The sequence below is a fragment of the Agelaius tricolor genome, unplaced genomic scaffold (assembly GCF_023055355.1).
Source record: "Agelaius tricolor isolate 1412-34295 unplaced genomic scaffold, bAgeTri1.0.p SCAF_12, whole genome shotgun sequence".
NCBI classification, from domain to species: domain Eukaryota; kingdom Metazoa; phylum Chordata; class Aves; order Passeriformes; family Icteridae; genus Agelaius; species Agelaius tricolor.
The window spans coordinates 11,993,845-12,013,915 of NW_027269272.1; the positions used below are offsets into that span (position 1 = coordinate 11,993,845).

General features: G+C 38.4%; 1 protein-coding gene across 2 annotated transcripts; it reads left to right on the forward strand.

The window, feature by feature from the left end:
- The first annotated feature begins 330 nt into the window (after positions 1-330).
- TRPC1 (transient receptor potential cation channel subfamily C member 1) lies at positions 331-18,559 on the forward strand. 2 transcript variants are annotated; one of them, XM_071437646.1, is made up of 13 exons: positions 331-762; positions 1,952-2,106; positions 3,341-3,442; positions 4,245-4,447; positions 5,219-5,350; positions 6,624-6,819; positions 7,822-8,158; positions 9,665-9,804; positions 11,852-11,995; positions 14,565-14,740; positions 14,907-15,108; positions 15,628-15,822; positions 16,633-18,559. In XM_071437646.1, exons 1-13 carry the CDS (start codon positions 627-629, stop codon positions 16,858-16,860), a joined length of 2,346 nt encoding a protein of 781 aa, XP_071293747.1. In that variant the 5' UTR covers positions 331-626; the 3' UTR covers positions 16,861-18,559. The 2 variants fall into 2 exon arrangements, with proteins under 2 accessions (XP_071293747.1, XP_071293749.1); XM_071437648.1 differs by lacking the exon at positions 331-762 and adding an exon at positions 1,548-1,566.
- The last annotated feature ends 1,512 nt before the right edge of the window (positions 18,560-20,071 follow it).

The following is a 20,071-nucleotide window of genomic DNA, read 5'->3' on the forward strand; positions in this document are numbered from 1 at the left end:
ACTAACTCTCTATACTGTAAGAATAAATGATCTCTTACTAAATTATAGAATCCTAAAGTACTGTATTTACCTGGCAGACACTTGGTACCTTATTCCATAAAGGCCCCTATTTCCTGTTTTACAAATTATTGCTGTAAGCGTCCAGAATTACTTCAGAGTTGCTTTGAGGAAATTTTCATGGGCAACCCTCTGATGCTGTGATGAGCAGGGCCGTAATTACTGTAGCAGCTGGGAGAAAACAGATTTAAGGGCAGACGCAGCCCTGATGCTGCGCAGGAGCTGCTGCAGGGCGCTCTCCCTCGCAGGGAGCCTGTGAGGGACAGGGCCGCGCTCGGAGCAGCGGCGGCGCCTCCGGGCCCCGGTCCCCGCCCGCCCGCCTGCCCGCGTTGCCCCGGCGGCGGGGCCGGAGCCTGCGCACTGCGGCGGGGAGCGGCCGCCCGGCCCGGCCCTGCCCTGCCCTGCCCTGCCCTGCCCTGCCTTGCCAGCCCCGCCCGGCCCTTCCCTGCCCTGCCCGCCCGCCAGGCGTGACGCGGCCGGGGCCGCTGCCCCGCTCGCCGGCGGTGCCGAGGGGCAGCGGCGGCGCTGCGACACCGCCCCGCCCGGGTCCGCATGGGCCTGGCGGAGCCATGGCCGCCCTGTACCAGAGCGCGGACCCGTCCGCCTCGGCCTCGCCCAACAAGCTGCTGGCGCTGAAGGATGTGCGGCAGGTGAAGGAGGAGACTACGCTGGACGAGAAGCTTTTCCTGCTGGCCTGCGACAAAGGTACCCGCCCCGCCGCCCGGCCCGGCCCAGCCCGGCCCCCCTCGGCCGCTCGCCCTGCGCTGCCTCCCCTGGCCCGCGGTGCGGTCCCGCCGTGCGGCTGCTATGGGGCACCGCGGGGTCCGGGCCCGCCCCTCCCGCTGGCCCCTGAGCGGGAAGGGCGGCGCGGGGCCGGATGCTCCGCGTTCGTGAGGGCGTTCGGTTTGTGTCGGAGGAATCTGGGAGGTGTTCGCTGTGAAAAGGGTCTCTTGAGTAGAGAGCTGCTGTAAAATTGGCGCTTATCTATACATCCCCAGGATAAGCGAGACCAGTATGCTGCGATTTGCACCACTGGTGGCGGATGGGAAGAGATTTGTCTTTCTAAAATACGCTGCTTGCTTTAAGCCTATATTTAGTTACCTTTGAGTCGAAACGTGGCCTTAAATCAAGCTGATCTTAAAAGGTCTGAAACGTTGGACTCCAGGGTATGCTTTTAATGATGTCCTGCCCGGCTCTGCGCGCTTGGGCCATGAGCAGGGCTGCCGGAGCTGCGGTGTTTGCTGGTGCTCGCCCGAGCTCAGGTTCGCTCACAGCCACAGGGCTGCTTCTGCACTGGCGTTTGCCAGCGAGCTCAGCAGCTTGCTCTGGGACTCCCAGAGTGGTGCGATGCCTTTCATCTGCACAGCCCCTGAGTCTGTCCGCAACATCGGAGGAAGCCATGGCTTTCGCTCTTTAAGTATAAACAGAGGTTCAGGGAGCTAAAAGGCTGCGTAACAAGAAAAGTAACAAAACCCAGTTGTCTGTATAACAATTGGTTCAGTACTCTTGGTGTGTATTTTACTGTATTCTACATATACTTCTCTAAGTATTCTGCACTGAGATCTGTCTTGGTCGTGGTCTTCTGTGTTGTAAAGTAATTTGGTACCCTAGAGACAGTTTTGGAAAGCACCTGTGCTTTTGTGTGTGTTTGTTTTTAGGACTAAACTAAAGGGGGGGATTGACGTACATGTCCAGTGCTTTCCTGAAGAGACATTTCTTGAAATATCTTTCGTTTTCTCCCTGATGAGAGAATGCTTATTTACCTTGCCTTCTTACTCAGTTACTGTTGTCATCTGTGGAATAGCGTCTTGTTTGATGGTCACTGGTATTTAAAATGATCACATGTTTTTATTGCTTTATAATATGAAGTGATATCCCTGCCTTACTCCTGCAGGTGACTATTACATGGTTAAGAAACTCTTAGAGGAAAACAGCTCAGGTGAAATGAACATAAATTGTGTGGATGTGCTTGGACGAAATGCTGTTACTATAACGATTGAAAACGAAAACTTGGACATACTACAGCTGCTTTTGGATTATGGCTGCCAGGTATCCAACACACATTATTAAAAATGTTCAGTGTAGTCATATGTTTTCTTTGTTAAGCTGTCAGAATTTGGACATAAATGCAGTCTGCCTTTTAGGCAGTAAATTTCCAGTAAATTGGAAAAAGTAATTGTGAAAGTGGTTTCTTGTCACAAGTTGACTTTTCTAGTGGAATTTTATTGGCATGGCAAATGTATAAGTAACATTTTCTGTGATGTTAGCAAGTTTGAGTTTTATTTGAAATGTTACTCCTGCTGCTGATATAATGCATATATTATCCTCAAGAAAAAAAGTACATGGTTTGAGTGCCTTATATTATCAAAGTGTAAAATGCAAAAATCCTTTTGGCTGTAGAGCATATTAACTTTTTAAATGGTAACACAGAAAAATTCGCATTATATTAGTTGATTTTAAGTTAAGGCAAACATGCATTTCTGTGGTGTTTACTTGTTAGACTTGATCTGAGCTTGATGGCAGGGCAGTTTCCTACCAACAAGACTTCCTTAAATGTATGCAGCATCTCTGCTGCTGGTGGGAGAGGTGAAGCTGTGGTGGATTAAATATGTAAGACAGGGAAAGGTTAGTAACTTTTGTTACATTGTTTGATATTGGGCATGAATAAAACCACAAGCTTTTCTGTACCTGAATTGGTGTTAGTAATAAAAGCTGTGTCTTTTTCTTTTATTTTTTTAAGTAAGAATCCAAATTTTTGGAAATGAATCAAGAAGAATAATATCATTTGTAGGGAAAATGAAAAGCTGCTTATCTCAGTGTGATAAAAGGTGCAGAAGTGGTTGGTTACCAGGCAAGATGGAAAAAGCTTATTTTCCTAGCTGTACTCCAGAATTACAAATGCAAGGCTGAAGTATCCCATATGCCTGAGCTGTGTTATATTAACACTTGCTTTTAATCTGTCTAATAGACCTGGTAAACTGGGTCTTTAAACTTAATTTTTAAAGTCTTCTGCATCATCTTTGCTGGAAAGTAATTTATTCAATTGATTCCTCTTCTGTTGGTGCAGGGATGCAATTTGTCATTAATGCTGTGTGAACTCCTGCAATGGCAACCTGAATTTGTATCCTGATCATATGCCTGGTGATAATACAGAACAACATTTTAGTACTTGGAAATTAAGTTTTTAAAAATGTATTTTTAAAATGCAGTTTGTCTTGAGTTTGTCTCTTTGTGCTGTTTAAGTTACCTCTGTTTTCACATATGATTTGTTTTCTTTATGTAGTCCTCGGATGCACTTTTGGTGGCCATTGACTCAGAAGTGGTGGGAGCTGTTGACATTCTACTTAATCACCGACCTAAACGATCCTCCAGGCCAACCATTGTGGTTAAGTGTTGTGACTCCTTGATTTTTGGTTGGGGCTGTGAAGGCTATTGCTTTTTTGAGTATCTGTAGTGTTTAAAACAATGTTCTTAAATTCTGCTTCTGTAAGGTGGTCAAATCTGGACACCAGGGATTATTTTTGTAACCTCTTTTGCCTTGAAAGCTGACATACATGATTTTGCTTTATCACCTAAGGAATCCAGTGGCTTTACACCTGCCAAACACATGCTAGTTCAGAAGAGAAAAAACCTAGTGGTTATAAATCTTTTCTAGTAGTCTATTTGCAAGGTAGTTAGCAGCCTTGACTTATAAGCTCTTTATTCATGTATTGAAACTTTATAGATTTTCAGAGCAAATCTATAAACATCAGACCTTCACCTTGAAATTAAGCAAATGAAGCTTGCCTTGTCAATGCTTTAGTACCAAAAACTTCTGAAAACACGAGGTGGAGGCAGGGAAGGAATATTTTCTGCACATTCAGGATGTTTTTCTGCACTTCAGTAGTAAATACAATATTTTTTTTACAAACTAGAGCAAAATAACAATTTCTAATATCTTGTGTGTATTGGAAAAATAGGCAGTATTTCTGTGTAAATAAAGCAGAAAAGTATCTGGGTTTGTTACTCTTTTTTAGTATTTATCTTACAGGTGTTTGAATGTTGTTACATATTTTCCTTTCTGTTCATGTTATGAAACACTGGAAAGTATTTTGAAGGAGAAATTCTTGACTGAACAGTGAAAAACCCCTTTACATGCAGTAGAACTGTAGGTAATAAATTTAGATACTTCCTACATTTTTTTCCAGAAATTAATGGAACGCATTCAGAACCCAGAGTACTCAACAACCATGGATGTGGCACCAGTAATTTTAGCTGCTCATCGTAACAACTATGAAATTCTCACTATGCTGTTGAAGCAAGATATATCATTACCCAAACCTCATGCTGTGGGCTGTGAGTGCACCCTGTGCACTGCCAAGAACAAAAAAGATAGTCTGCGACATTCCAGGTAACACTTTGCAGTCATGAGCCACAAAAAAAGATTCTTCATTCTCTGGCATTACCTGGGCCACATTCACTATGTTTCCTTTTTCTTTTTAAGGTGAAGTTTGTGAGTGGATTCCTTTAATATATTGTAGCTCTTATTGTGGGAGGTGGTAGTTCTTGGGCATGAGTTGTGCCTGAAAAGGCTGGTGGGAGGCAGTGGCTTTTTTCCATGTTGGCTTTATGCTTTTAGTCACTGTGCATAGTCACTGTGTGCCTTTCCTTTCTAGCAGGTGTGCCTCAAACATTCCAGCTACCTTTGGCTTGGGGACATAGGGACTATGCAAATAAAATTCTTCTCAAAAGTTATTTGAGTTTTTGTTATTGAACCTACCACAGGCCATAGATACATTGTGGTATCCATCCTATTCCCCATATCATTAACTTCAGAATGAGAAGAGATGTCAGGGTATCCAAAGCAGACAAACAATAGAAATATTTGAGGTAGCAGCTCTTAATTTAATCTAGAAATTCTGCTGATGTACTGATAACAGTGGAAGTAGTGAGGAAAAGAAGAGGGAACCAGTTTGGCTGATTTTGGATACTTAAGGGTTCTAAATATGTCATGTATCTTTCAGGACATAATGCAGTTAATGCTTGTAGTGTCTGATTTTAAAAAAACAAATTGTTTTGTCTTTTGGCTGGCCATTTTAGGCAAACCTTTGAAACAAGTTCTGGTTTGAAGCTGCTAATGAAATTAAACATCTTTATTTTGTTTGCTGTTCTTTTGTCACAGGTTTCGTCTTGACATTTATCGGTGTTTGGCCAGTCCTGCCTTAATAATGTTGACAGAGGAGGATCCAATCCTAAGAGCTTTTGAACTTAGTGCAGACTTGAAAGAATTAAGCCTTGTTGAGGTTGAGTTCAGGTAGGAATTGAAAACACAAATCAGTTTTAATATTTTTATGTAATTACAGGTGTAGAAATAGGTTTGCATTAGAAAAATTTTATTCTTCATTTTGTGTAAGTGGAGTGTTTAAACTGATAATTAGACATAATAAGTTACATTATATAATTTATGCCTCCTTAGTAGCCATTTTGACAGTTTAATTACTTGAAATCCTTTTAGGTATAGACATTTTAATGTGTGTAGTTGCACCAACAGCTCAAATTTCAGCTCTACTCTGCAAAAATAAACAGAAATTATGCTAAATGCTGACTTACTTGGAAATTTTACACCTATTAATCATACCAATATCTCATTAGTACTCTGCACTTTTTTTCTGTATCAGGGTAGAAATATGCAATACCTTGTTTGTACTGACCTGACTCCTGTTGGGAGTTGTTTTGGGCATTGCTTCTTAACTTTGCTCATTATAAGACTTTGAAGAGTGCATATGTGTATATATTTAAAACAGGCATATGTGTGTAGAAGACTTCATGCTGCAAATGCTCTATATGATGAACTAACGCTCAGTGTAATTTCGTGTTTAAACAATGCAGATTTTGTAACATGCCAGCACAAAAGCTTTCCAAGAATGTGAAAGCGAGTGTTTATATAAGGTAAAATTCTACTTTCCTAAATATGTGAATTTTCTAAAAATGTGAATTTTCTGCATTTTAGCTGCCTATCTTTCTTAATAAGAGTTCAATTGTTGCATTTTTGTGATACAGCGTGGCATTAAAATGGACTGTGTGCAAGGTGAGACAAGGAAATCATGTGGTTTCTTTTCATGTGTTTAGTACATTAATACATAATATTTAGTGAATAGATTTTAGTTTTCAGATGACAGGAATAAAGCAAAACCCCAAACAATTTCCTGTCCAATTGGAAAGTCCAAGTGATTACTTACCAGTGCCATATTTTGTGACAAATACACTTTCTCATGTCCTGGAAATAACTCTAATCTTTAACTCTGTGTATGGACCTCATGACATAGAATTTGTATGCTGTAAGTGTGTGTGCCACATTTTCTCTAGCGATCTTGCAAGCTAAACAGAAATGGAATTGTTTGTATGTTACATGGTGAAAACTACTCAGAGTTGTCTTAGGAATGCCTGGACCTTGACATAGGACTTCTGGAGTGGTTTCTTTTAATTTGTCTCAACATAATATCCAATCCCAGCCAAAAATGGCTAGTTTGTGATTGAATGGAAAACAGGACCAGTGTAATAGTACATACTGCTTCTGTGTGTTTCAGAAATGATTATGAGGAGCTCGCTCAGCAGTGCAAAACCTTTGCTAAAGATTTACTTGCACAAGCACGGAATTCCCGGGAGCTGGAAGTGATTCTGAATCACACCTCCAGTGATGAGCATGTAGACAAGCGAGGATTGTTGGAGGAGAGGATGAACTTAAGCCGCTTAAAACTTGCAATCAAGTATAATCAAAAAGAGGTTTGTTTTTGCAGTGACTCGATAGACTTCCCATATTGTATTTTGTTAGTAATTAATTACTGTGTTGTTCTGCCTCTGGATACAGAAGTGGAAATAAATTTGCAGGAGTTGGTTATAGAAGAGATGGTAATACACAGGTATCAGTATGTGAAGCAAGGATGTTTAAGATATTGAGGGATTCTTCAGTGTTTACTGTGGAGATGAATGTAGTATTTTCTGTATTGAAGTATAGGCCACTGCTTTTTTATGAACAGCTCTGGTAGTGGTAATTATTTATTCAGTTCCTCATTAAATCCTTGCCTAAAGAGGCATGGATCCTTAGGTGCCAAACATGATTTATCATCTTCTCACTGGTCATTAACTGTTCAGCTTTGTCTCAGGCCTTGCCTGTGCTGTTCAGTAATTAGGTTGGACCTGTGCTGGTATAACTGAATAGCCCCTCTGTTCCAGAATAGCAGCACTTCTTATGCCATCAATATGCAACTTCCTCCATGCAGTAGGTTATTGTAATTTTTGTCCCTTCATAAATTATAATTTTTGTCCCTTCTAGTTTTCTGTGCTGGAACGCAAGTAGATATTTGTGGGATTCTAGTACAAGGACCAAGGACAGAGTGGAATTTTCCTTTTCATGCAAAATCCATTTTTAGTTAGTATTTGCAAAAGGAATTATGTAACTCTGTCTGTTCTACATGTCTAGGCTTAAACTGTTTGTGAAACTGTTGAAATACATAGCATTTCAAAGTCATAAGCTGTAGCTCTGGTGGAATGCTCTGCAACCAGCATTACACATTTCTGGCCTGCATTCATCAAGCACACTGAAGTATTTCAGTGTTCTTCTGGGTTTGAGCATAGCTTGCTTTTTCTAGAGGGCTTAGAAAATAACAACTTTTTTGTGTGGTATACATATAGTTACAAAATTAATTTTAATGATGCAACTTAGTAATGTGTGTGAAGAAACCTGAGAGTGATTCCTTGTTTGTTTCTTCCCCTTCTTCCCCCCAGTTTGTTGCCCAGTCCAACTGCCAGCAGTTTCTCAACACGGTGTGGTTTGGGCAGATGGCCGGCTATCGGCGCAAGCACACCTGCAAGAAGATCCTGACTGTTCTGATGGTTGGCATTTTCTGGCCAGTTCTGTCCCTCTGTTACTTGTTAGCTCCTAAATCTCGAGTAGGTCGAATAATTCACACTCCTTTTATGAAGTTTATTATTCATGGAGCTTCATATTTCACATTTCTGTTATTACTTAATTTGTACTCGCTTGTCTACAATGAGAATAAGAAGAATACAATGGGACCAGCCCTTGAGAGAATAGACTATCTTCTGATAATATGGCTTATTGGTAGGTATGATTTGAGGGGATTGGATGACAGTTGTATATAAAAAATATATGCTAAATATATTTAAAAATGCCAGTTTGGTGGTACATCAGCACTAAGTAATAACTCAGTCTTTCATGACCAGTTCTATAATGCTTGGTTGGAAAAGTAGTAAATAACAAAATTTGGACTTTCTGCACAGTTGGGATTATGTTTAAAGATAAAAGTATAGATGTTATGTGTGTTTATGTATGCATGCTCCATCTTACAAACAGATTGGAGGTGTGCATTTACCTCATGATTGTTTCAAAACACAAAAACAAGCGTTGTTTTCCCATGTTATAGTTTGCTATGTCATTGTCACCAGTTATCATAACTGTACCAGAAAGGCTGCATGTCACTTCTGGTTGATGCAGCAGAGGGAGCACAGGTATTATATTTGTTGAAGTCTCAAGAACTTTAGGTTGAAGGTTCTTAACTTTTACTTTGTTTTTGGTTGTCTGGCATGCGATTGTTTTCACATTAAAATTTATCTTTCTTAATGTAAGATAATTAGATATGTATTGTTTATTTAATTGGGCTTGTAAAAAGCAGTGATATGGTAAAAAATAGCACAGTTTTTATTTAAGTAATTCTGGGTGTGATTTATTTGATATTTTAGGGTGAGAGGATTTTTGTGTAATAATGATTCCTTTCACCATTGAGCTGTATTAAAACTGTGGAGCAGTTCTTGCAGATTTTGGAAATATGTAGTATCCCACACACAGACACAGGCAGGTCTTAAAAGAAACTTGAAAGCTTCAAATTTTGAGTTCAAGTCAGATTCCTCCATTGCTTTGAAATTAAATATTACAATTTTAAATGTTCTTTTGTTCCATCAAGTCTAATGACAAAGTGTGTCATTAGGTGGTCTTGGTAATTTTAATTAAAGGCTATAGAAATATATTTTTTCTGCATGTAACATTGTAATGTGGATTTCAAGTAGGATTTAAAATCTAAGCAAACACAGTCATTAAAATAGGTTTATTTTTCACATCATTGAATCTCAAGCTTTTTAATAGTAATTGCACTTATAGCTTAAATGCTTATTTGTAATGACATTATATTGATTCCTTGAAAATAGCCTAAGTTGATTAAGAACATATTTAGAAAATACTCTGCAAAATCAACTGGAATCAAAATAATCAAGTAGCAAGGGTTCAGTTACATTGCTGAATTCCAAAATTCCATTAAAATACTCCCTAAAAATCACTGTCAAAATGGCCACAGCAGAATTTGTTACACTTCGGGCTAGTAACGAGTTTTGTGTTGTTCTGGATGGACTTTCAAAATCATGAATACAGTTGTCTTCCATGGGAAAATAAAGCAACAGAACTCCAATTCCTATGTTTGTAAATATCATCATCTTCTCTATTTCCTTTTACTGATTCTGCAACAAATTCAGTGTAAAATACACAGTGATCATATGTAAAGCAATACCTGTTCAGTGCAATGGCTTCACTTCCCTGGGTTTTTTTTTTTCCCTGCAGGAATGGTGTGGTCAGATGTTAAGAGGCTCTGGTATGATGGTTTAGAAGATTTTTTAGAAGAGTCCCGCAATCAGCTTAGTTTTGTCATGAATTCCCTGTATTTGGCAACTTTTGCCCTCAAAGTCGTTGCCCATAACAAGGTGAGCACCAATGTCCATAGACCAGAGCTCCCCTGGGGCTGACTGAGCAGGTGTGGTTTTAGTGCAAAATGCCTGCAGATGTGTTCCACGTGGTGTGCTAGAAGCAGAGTTGTGGTGCAGTGTACAACATCAGTAACAGCCTGGGATTGGGGTGCAGTGTGGGCTTTGGGCTGAAATGCTCTGTGTGGGACAGGCCATGGAGGTGGCAAGACAAGGGTGACCAGGAGGTGACAAGACCTCGGGTCTTGTTGCACCCTGTTCTTCAAAGTGTAATTGATCAGGCAAATGGGAGTTAGAAAACACATCAGGACATGTCCAAGTACTTGGAAACCCCAAGCAGAGCTACTGTCTTCTTGTAGGAGCTGGCTGGTCTTCCAAATGGCTTGGTTTTTGTTTAGGGAAATGCATCTCATCAGACTGGGCAGTTGAGCTTGCCTGACTCCATTCAGTACTATGCAGAAAGCCAATAGTATTCTCTGTGTTTGGATTGCCTAGTGCATTTTTGTTATAGAAAGTTTTATTTAGCTTTTGATAACATATACTCAAATGTCATAAGTGGTGGGTTTTTAATTGGTTTTTGCTTGGTGGGGTTTTTTTTGGTTGGGGTTTTCTTTGGTAGTAAGGATAAAAAACCATAGAGGAGCCTTGTCTTGTCTCTATGAAAAGCCGGCTGGATTTGATTGAAAATACAAGTTTTGAAAATGATCATTGCCATTCTGTTGCATGTGTTGTTAACCACACAGCACATGGCAAACTGCCAGACCACTTGAATGTGAATGTTACAGCAAAATCCAAGCCAGTGCAGTAGCACCATTATTGTGTCTTGAAAACTGCAAGTTGACAGCTGTCTGGCATTTTGAAGGAAAATAAACTGCTTCATTTCTCCCCAACTTGGTGTTTGGCTCATTTTCCTATCCTAGCATTGATTCAGAGGCTGGTAATTGTTTGGAAAGGAAGGCTCCATTTCTTGGAAGAAAAATAGAGAGAATGCCACATTGGGCTGCTTTCCCAGCTATTTGCTTTGCAACCAGCATGTCTGTAGTAGTAGTTCCTTTGCTGAGATAAGACCCGTTGTTGCCAATTTAAATTGTAACCTTTTTCAACATGCAGGACTCCTGTGCTATACAATAGGCATATAACGGGGAGTTTTCCCCTTTTATATGTCCAAATTTATTTTTATAGTTTATAAATCATATGGAAAACCAAGTAAAAATGTTCAGTTTGCATCTTAGATCCATTATAGGGCCCAAAGGTGTAAGAAATAAAGGAAGTCTCTGTAACAAAAGGATTTGTACACGTGCAGTTGCAGTGTGCAGCAAAATACTTGCTCCTGTTTCTTGTCATCTTTGTGTAGCACACTTTTGGGTGTTATTATTAAGCAGCTTGGAGTTCCTTGGTTTTTGAATGTCCATTTTGAGACAGCAGAAGCTGGTAATATAAATGCTGAATGTTCTCAGCCAAACCAAAAGTTAGGAATCTGTGGATATTCCCTGAATAAGTTGAATAGTAGTACTTAGTGGATAATACATCAAGCAGCAATTTACTTGTGACTCCCATTCTCTGTAGCCATTCATAAGATCTGTTGAAGGACCCTCAAGTCATAAGTCTTTCCAAAACTGTTTAAGATCAGCTGTCACCACGTAGCAATTGCATGTGTACCTTGGTTTTCTTTGTAGCATCTCAATATTGGTTTTGACTGAGGCTGTTATACAAGGCAATGCACATGTTTATATAATAAAGTTCCCAAGTCCCTGTTTCAATAGACCGTGCAAAACAGAGTAGAAGTGAAAGCAGAACAGAGGAATAAATGGTTTGAACAAGTGAGTGACAGAGTGAGGTGTTCAATTTAAATTCTCTAAATTCTGGCTCCCTCTGGAATGGCTTTTAAAATGCCTTTGTCTGAAAGAGGTATGACACCTATGAGTGACAGATGTTAATTTATTTTATGCTCTTGCCTGTTTTGGAAGTAGAAGTAGGGAGAGGTGTATGGGTACATTTCTGGATTTATAATGTTAGTGATCTCAACTTGTCTTTTTTTATGTTGCAGTTTCATGATTATGCTGAAAGGAAGGACTGGGATGCATTCCATCCTACCCTAGTGGCAGAAGGGCTTTTTGCCTTTGCCAATGTTCTTAGTTACCTGCGTCTCTTCTTCATGTACACAACCAGCTCCATTCTGGGACCACTCCAGGTGAATATCAGTACTGTTTGAAAAAATATTAAACATAATTTGCTATTAAGAGCCTTATTTAAAATAGGAAAAAAGGTTAAAGTAAGAAAGTGAAAAGTAGAAAGAAGTGATACTGCATTGAAGTTTGATGTTTTTAAATTAATCTCTTGTGTAAAACATACTGATTCAGATGGGAAAAGGTAAGAAAAAGAGTGAAAGACTTTGTGTAGTTCAGTTAGGGTATTTTTCCATGATAGCTGTACCTATACTGTCTTTTTTGTTTTCATCTGTTCTAAGCATAACATACCAGCTAAGTTTCCACAGTTTGGAAGGTAAAAGGATTAGGTTCTTCCTGCAGTTTTTTGCAAATAATTGCCTTAGCTTCTTATTTCTAAAGAGATAGATGAGTAAGTGTGTAGCAAGGAAGAGTAATCAAAAGTCTTTCTGTTTATGTCTGTGATCTCATTAAAGTTGCACCTCAAGTTATGCAAATTGCTTTTGTTTGAAAAATATAAATCTGTCTAGAGTATTGAAATACTCACCTATTTATTGGCAGTTATAAGAAGGGAGAACAGGTTTCTTCTTACTTGGTATTTGTGGGAGCCTTCTGGTAATGATGACAGTAAAACCTCCCACATTTTAATTATCTGATTTTCTGTTACACATTTTAAATGGAAATGTACTTGCACACTTTGAAAAAAGTACTGAAGTCTTGGTGTTGCATTAAGTGTTAGGGTTGTACAAATTGATTAAACACTGAAGTCTCTCCACATTTTAAAGAGATTCACTGTTTAATGTGCATGTTTATTTATGTACTAGATCTTTCACAAGTTTTTTATTAGGAGGCTGTGTTGTGAAATTTTCCAAGTAAATAAAAACAGTCAACAGTCACCCCATTCAGAGGTGCACAGGAGCTTACGTTATTACTGCTGGCCAGTAGGGCTGGTGCAACAACTCTTACAGTATTTTCTGAAAGTAGGTCACCAAGTTCAGATGGTGGTAATCAAATATGGGATGGAAACCCAACAGTGGGGGGCAGGGGAAGGCAGCTACTGAGTTCTCTTGGTTCTTAGAGTTATTTTTAAGCCTTCAGTTACTTGACTCATAGGCTAATAAAACCTGTAATAATCCAGATTTCTAAATTGGCTGTGTGGGGTGGATTTTATTATTAACAGAAGGTAGAATAGTACCTCCCTAGATGAGATAATTAGATTTCAAGTGCTTAGAAGTTGTAAATACTTAGAGAGGGAAAGCATCAATCTATGAAGAAAGCAACTGGCATTTGGGATGGGTTGTTACACTCTCTTCCAAGCAAAATAGTTTTGGGCATTTTGCACTTTTTGTGCATTCCTATTTCATCTACTTTGTCTCTCTCTTGGCAGGAACGATGTGTTAAAGGGAAAATGTTGTTGGGATTTGGGTTGGGTTTTTTTCATTGAAGGGTCAGATGTGATGAAACAGTTTGATGGGGAGTACAGTGATCCTCTGAGCAAACATGCACAGAATTGGTGCAGAGCTCTGCCCACAGCTGCAGAATCTCCATGGCCATTACAAACTGTACAGACTCTGAATGTGCTGTGCTGCAGGAGGTACTTGGTGAGTTTCCAGCAGCAAAGGAGGGAGCAGGAATTCATCTTCAGTGAAGCTGTACTTGCAAAATCTGGCAATTGTGTTAGAGTTCTGGACTGTGAGTTGGTACAGATTTTGATTCATATAAGACTGGGCTTTCCACACACTGATTTATATAGATTAGATCCACCCAATCCCACATTACATATGTTTGCATTCTTTATAATGGTACACTGTTCTGAAGAAGTTTGTAAGAAGACTAATTAAATTATATAAATAGTTTATGCTGTGTCTGTGTAAAAATTTGGGCTTATGTCAAAAGCAAATCAAGGTCTTTCCTGTGTTGGAAAAAATCACAAGCATATGATTGGGTTTTTTTAAAGGTGCTGTATTTCTAATGTTGCAAAGTTCTGTATAGGATATTTTGAATTGGAAACTAATGATCTGAATTTACTGTCACACCTTGTATGCTTTATCCTTCAATTTCTCTGTGTCTACACGTGTTTATTTAAAATCATACATAAAATGTACAGTGAGCTAATTTTGTATTCTGCAGATGGGCTTTTGTATACTGCTTTTTTTTAAAATTAGTGATAAATTATTCCAAATGTTTTGATTAATTCAGTGTTCTTCTAAGTGTTTCTTATATTTCTATGATGGCATTTATGGTCAAATTTGTTTCATTTACTGCTTTTGTCTGTTGACCTGTGAGTTCCTTATTACCATTGGCATTGCAAATAAGTAACAAGGTGTACATGCTATTGCTTATGGTTACTTGGAGGATATTAATTTTCCAGGTGATGTTAAAATTACTTACATATTCTTTTTAATATTTAGATTTTTTCTCTGAAAAACAATACAAGGTTATCTCCTGACTTTAAGATCTGTTTAGCATATCAAAATTTAACTTAAGTATTTAAAATGTAAGTAGATTTTTTTTGTTGCTCAAAGGCTGAAGGAGAAAACACAAATAAAAATAACTACATGTTTTACTAAAATTAGAAATAAATCTATTTCACAGATTTCAATGGGGCAGATGCTACAAGATTTTGGAAAATTTCTGGGCATGTTTCTTCTTGTCTTGTTCTCATTCACAATTGGATTGACCCAACTTTATGATAAAGGATTTACTGTAAATGAAGAAAAGGACTGCGCGGGCATTTTCTGTGAACAGCAGAGCAACGACACATTCCATTCGTGAGTTTGAGATCTTGAAATAACTGTGTTGTATTAGCCTTTAATCCCTATTAATTAAACAGAACCAGAGTTAAAAATCAGAATTACTGGATTTTTTCACTGCTCTTGAATTGATGTTTAACACTTCTGGTGTTTCCCTAACCAGATTTTTCCCTTGTTTCTGTAGGTTTATTGGTACATGTTTTGCTCTCTTCTGGTACATATTCTCCCTGGCACATGTTGCAATCTTTGTGACACGTTTCAGCTACGGTGAAGAATTGCAGTCTTTTGTGGGTGCTGTTATTGTTGGGACCTACAACGTGGTGGTTGTGATAGTATTAACAAAACTCCTTGTGGCAATGCTTCACAAAAGTTTTCAGCTGATAGCAGTAAGTGGTGTCTGATTAATTACCAATTACCTGTATCTTTGGATTTTACGCAAATTTCTTCCTATGGTGTGTAAACTCATGGTCTGTAGACCTCATGGATGAGCTCTGTCTGTGAACTCATATTTTTCCTTCAAATAAGAACTTTTTATTTGCTTTGATTAAAAAGAAATTGTAATTTCCATGTTGAATATGTATAGGGGTTTGGCCCACTGGGAATTGATGACTTTCTTGATACAATGGCTGTTCAAATGCTGATTTTGATATGTGTGGTGCTTTGGCATTTGATCTGGGTATTGATCTATACCTTCAGATTGTTATACTAGGAATTGAAGAAAGATGTACTTGTTTTAAGTATTTAATATTAGAATATTCAAGCAAACCTATGTAATCTATCTATTCAAATGCTATATAATCAAAATTAAATAATGGCCAGTTTTTCAGGTATGAGCAAACTAAACTTAGAAAATAACCTATTAATATTTCTGTTTCTTTTCTCTGTTAATGTTTCTGATGTTTCAGAATCATGAAGATAAGGAGTGGAAGTTTGCTCGTGCCAAGCTTTGGCTTAGCTACTTTGATGATAAATGCACGCTCCCCCCACCCTTTAACGTTATTCCCTCTCCCAAGACCATTTGTTACCTTTTCAACAGCCTCAGTAAATGGATCTGCTCTCATACATCAAGTGGCAAAGTGAAACGTCAGAACAGCCTCAAGGTGAGGAATGATTGGGCAAGCTCTGAGCTCTGCAGCAGGAAAGGTGCTGCTTACTGAAATGAAAACACAGATTGCTGCATGAAGCTGCCTGTCAGAAGGTGAATGCTACTAAGAGAAATAGGAACTGCAGAATTATAGGTGTTGCATTTCTACTTAAGTAAGGTTTTATTAACTTTCTGGTTTGGAAATTTCAACCCACTTCCCTCCAACTCCCAATTCCCCCAGAAATAGTCTGAAAAAAAATGCTTTGATTGAATGAAAACACACAGAAACCTCAAGGAAGTATGTGCTAATCTCAAAAATGGTGAGGTTAGAATATTCTTTGGAGAAGGTAATTGGTTTTAAACATATTACAGAAGTGTCAGAATAAATAACCAAAAAAGATCACTGAAGCCTGTCATTGTTAGGGAAAGGATTTTTTGTTTGTTTATTTTATAAACATTTTTTGTACCCTGCAATTTTGCATACTAATTTTGCATCTTCTTGCTGATGAAAATAGTGCTAAATAAACAAATTCAAGCACTTTATGGAATTTGCACTGAGAGACATTCAGGGTTATAGAAGTGTTGATTGCTCACAGAACAATTAACCAAGCCAGGTAGATAAAAATTTTCAGTTTTGCTGGTACAGAAGATTATAATTTAATGTGGATTTTGTGGATAATTTATATGTGTTGTATATTTGTATACATCAGGATGTGTTTAAAAAATAGCTTTGTTATTTTGTTCACGTTTCTTCTCTCTAGGATTGTATACAGGCTTTAAGGCTCAAAAATCACTTCCATAGTAAATATGTTATGTTTGTTTAAAGGAATGGAGAAATCTGAAGCAGAAGAGAGATGAGAATTACCAAAAGGTGATGTGCTGCTTAGTCCACCGTTACTTGACTTCCATGAGACAGAAGATGCAGAGTACAGATCAGGCCACTGTGGAGAACCTCAATGAACTGCGGCAGGACTTGTCAAAATTCCGCAACGAAATGAGGGACCTGCTCGGCTTTCGAACGTCCAAATATGCTATGTTTTACCCAAGAAACTAAGACCTGACTTTTGAACAAAAGGTGTGTGCTTTTAAATACCCATAGGTGAAAGTGTTGACCTAATTCTGTTGCCAGATAACATGGGGAAGATTATTGCACAAAAATACATTTAAAATGCGTTTGTGTGAGTTGCAGCTTGGTGCCCAAGTGGTCAAAGTGAATGCAAAAACAGATACACTAATTTTCTTAATCTCTTAATCTTGGTGTGTATATAAAATTTGTATATAGGAGTTTTTAAATGTTCCTCAAACTGTCTGTGGCTGTCAGGAGTTAGAGCTTCAGAACTAGCACAACATGTTTCTTTCTTCTATTTTTGCCGTTTATTCTTTTTTTGATACTTGTTGTTCAAGTTGTGGGAGAAGATAGGCTTTTTAAAATGAAAATCCAGCCTGTTTATTTTTAATAGAAAAGTCAGATAAAGAATAATAGAAAATTTCCAGCACAGTTGGAAATTATGTATGACTGTAGGTTACAGTGCATGTGAAGACTGTATGGCTCTGAAAGAGGCAGTTCTAGTTTTGTACGATAACACTGACTGTAAATTAATATTTCGAGAATACAGGAAAGCAAATCATCAAGACTTTTCACTTTTATGGGAACATTGACATTTTGAACACAAAATAGATCAACCATTTCTTGAATGTTTATGGTTATGTGTAAGACAATCACACCCTGCTTGGATTTTTCAGCAGTGCCTCAGTAGTATATTTTAATATACATGTTAGGATTGGGAACAGAATTTAAAAACTAATCTGTGAACATTTAATGTTTAGTATCTTGGGTTTTTAAAACCTAGATAAATTATGTGAATTATTAAAATCTGTGATTTCATGAGAATGAGGTGAAGCACATGAGTGCTATTGTTTGCAGTGCTGAACAATTCCTGTACACCATTCTACTCTTCTTTCTGTGAGGTCATTGAGTCTTGTCATTGGAGAGATGTACTTTAGAAGGGTCTGCTTGACAGGTTTTACATATCCTACTTTTAAATTTGGTTTGCTTTTTTCCTGCTTTTTACCAGAATTGCTGCCAAGCTAGACTTTTTTTTTATGTCAGGTAAAATGTGTTTTCTGAAAATAGTTTATCTGACTTTGCTTACAATGGACAGTAAGGGCTTTGTGGATTTTCTGTGCTAGAGGGTCCTATATGGCTTTATATGCTTATATATAATTCAAGCTGATAAACTGTAACTGAGAAATGTGAGATTCCTGTATTTTTAATTACAAATTAAGTATATTTATGACAGCTAAAGGACTGATGGGCAGTTTTGCTGTTATGGTGCTCTTCTGAAATGGTTGTGTGTCCAGAAGGCGCAGGTAGCCATTGTGGTCTTTGACTGCAGTTGATTTTGGGAGATTGACAGAGTGAGGGCTTACATGAATGTTTACTTTTTTGAAGGAATTCTTATAAAACTCTCTCTTGTAAAGGTAATATATTTTCCATACTATGAAATTATGTATTTCTGAGCTAGGTTTTAATACTCTGCTTTCAGAAGTGTTAGAGTATAGAGGGATTTTGATCTGTGTTGGCTTTTCATGGGAATAGGAAGTTAACCTCCTGGTTCAAAGCAAAGAGGATCTCTGAGTTTTGTATTTGAACTGAGATCTCATGTTTGAATAATGCACCAACATAAAAACCATGTGCTGTGTATGTTATGTATATTCAAGAAAGGAAGCAAATAAAAGCTCTTTAAAAAATACAGTTGTATTAATATTTGTCATATTGCAAACATTACATCAGTTACCACACTGAAAGTATTTTTTTTGTCATGTTGAGGAAGTAAGTTTAAGGAAGGTAGCTGGTGTCAATGTGTTATTGCCTTTTTCCTTCAGACCCATCCTGTTTGGTTCAGTGAAATGGCTTCATGTAGCTCCATGCAGTGCTGCTGGTTCCAGACCAGCTGGGTTGGACCCTGGATGCTCCAGCAGCTGCTTGGCCCTGGGATGGTTAGTTCTGAGAACTGGGGGTGTGGGCAGTGAATGAAGGAGCTCATGGAGCTATTTCTGAGTGCTTTTCATACATTGAGCAGAGTCCATCAGAGCTGGCTTGGTCAGTGTCTTTGGTGCTGTTCTACTACAGTGCAGATGGCCTTAGGAAGAACTGGTGCACTTCAAGGCTCTCGGGGGTTTTGGACTGGGAGTTCAGGAGTTTTTACTTGTCACTGAAATACAAACCTGCAGAATGAGAGAGACAGAAAGAAGATTGTTCTCTGCCATACCTCAGATATATCACATTATACATCTCTGCTTTATTTGAAAACTGCTGTGCCTCTTCCAAGCTTTGTGGCTGCTAATTGGTACCAAGTACTCTGTACTCAATTTTTTCTCATAATTTAGATTTTTCTAGTTCACATGTTAAACATGCTATTGCTTTCTCATTTGACAGTTTAATGCAGGCTGTTCCAAGGTCTCCCTTATGCTCACTCAGAATAGTTCTAGACAGGCATAGAAACAAAATTTTACATAGAAAAAAAAATTGGGGAAACTGGAGTTAACTTGGCTATAGATTCAGTTTCCTTGTACAAATTTTTCTGCAAGTCATGAAAGGACTAAGTTTTTGAGATAACTGGAAAAGGTTTTTTCTTCCCTTTCATTTTTAATGTCTGTTTTGTCTTGGAACTAGCTTTGCCTTGATAAATAAAAAATGGAGATGAAAATTTTCATATGTGCATTTGGAGCAGGAAGGTCAAAATCAATGATGACTGAAAGCTTACTTTACACTCTTGCTGAACTAGTGTCTTGTTATTTCTGTAGAAATTATTTCAGAAATCGTGATTAGATAATTTTGATTCTGTTTGGTTGTAAGTTGGATTTCCATTTTTTTAAATTTACAGTTGCTACAAACTGGGTTTAAAAACTTGCAGCAGTTGTTACCTGTGTTTTATAACCAATTCTTACTTCAGAAAAATGGCACAGCTCCATGTTCCTCTGTTCCCCATTTCAGGCCTACTGCTACCAGTGCATTGGTTTGGGAAAGGAACTGGTGTAAAGGGAGCGTTGAGAAGAGCAGGCAGGAGCTCTCCCTACCTTCCATTTGGCAGATGATGAGTAAGCTGCCAGTCCTTTCTTGCCTCACTGAAAAAAGCTGCGTGACAGATGGCCATGTCATCATAAATAAAAATAGATTGTTGTAGTTCAAGACAGCTCAGAGCATGATTTCCACATTGCTTTTCCCCAATGGCTGCTGCCAAGAAATGCAGAGAGCACTGTGC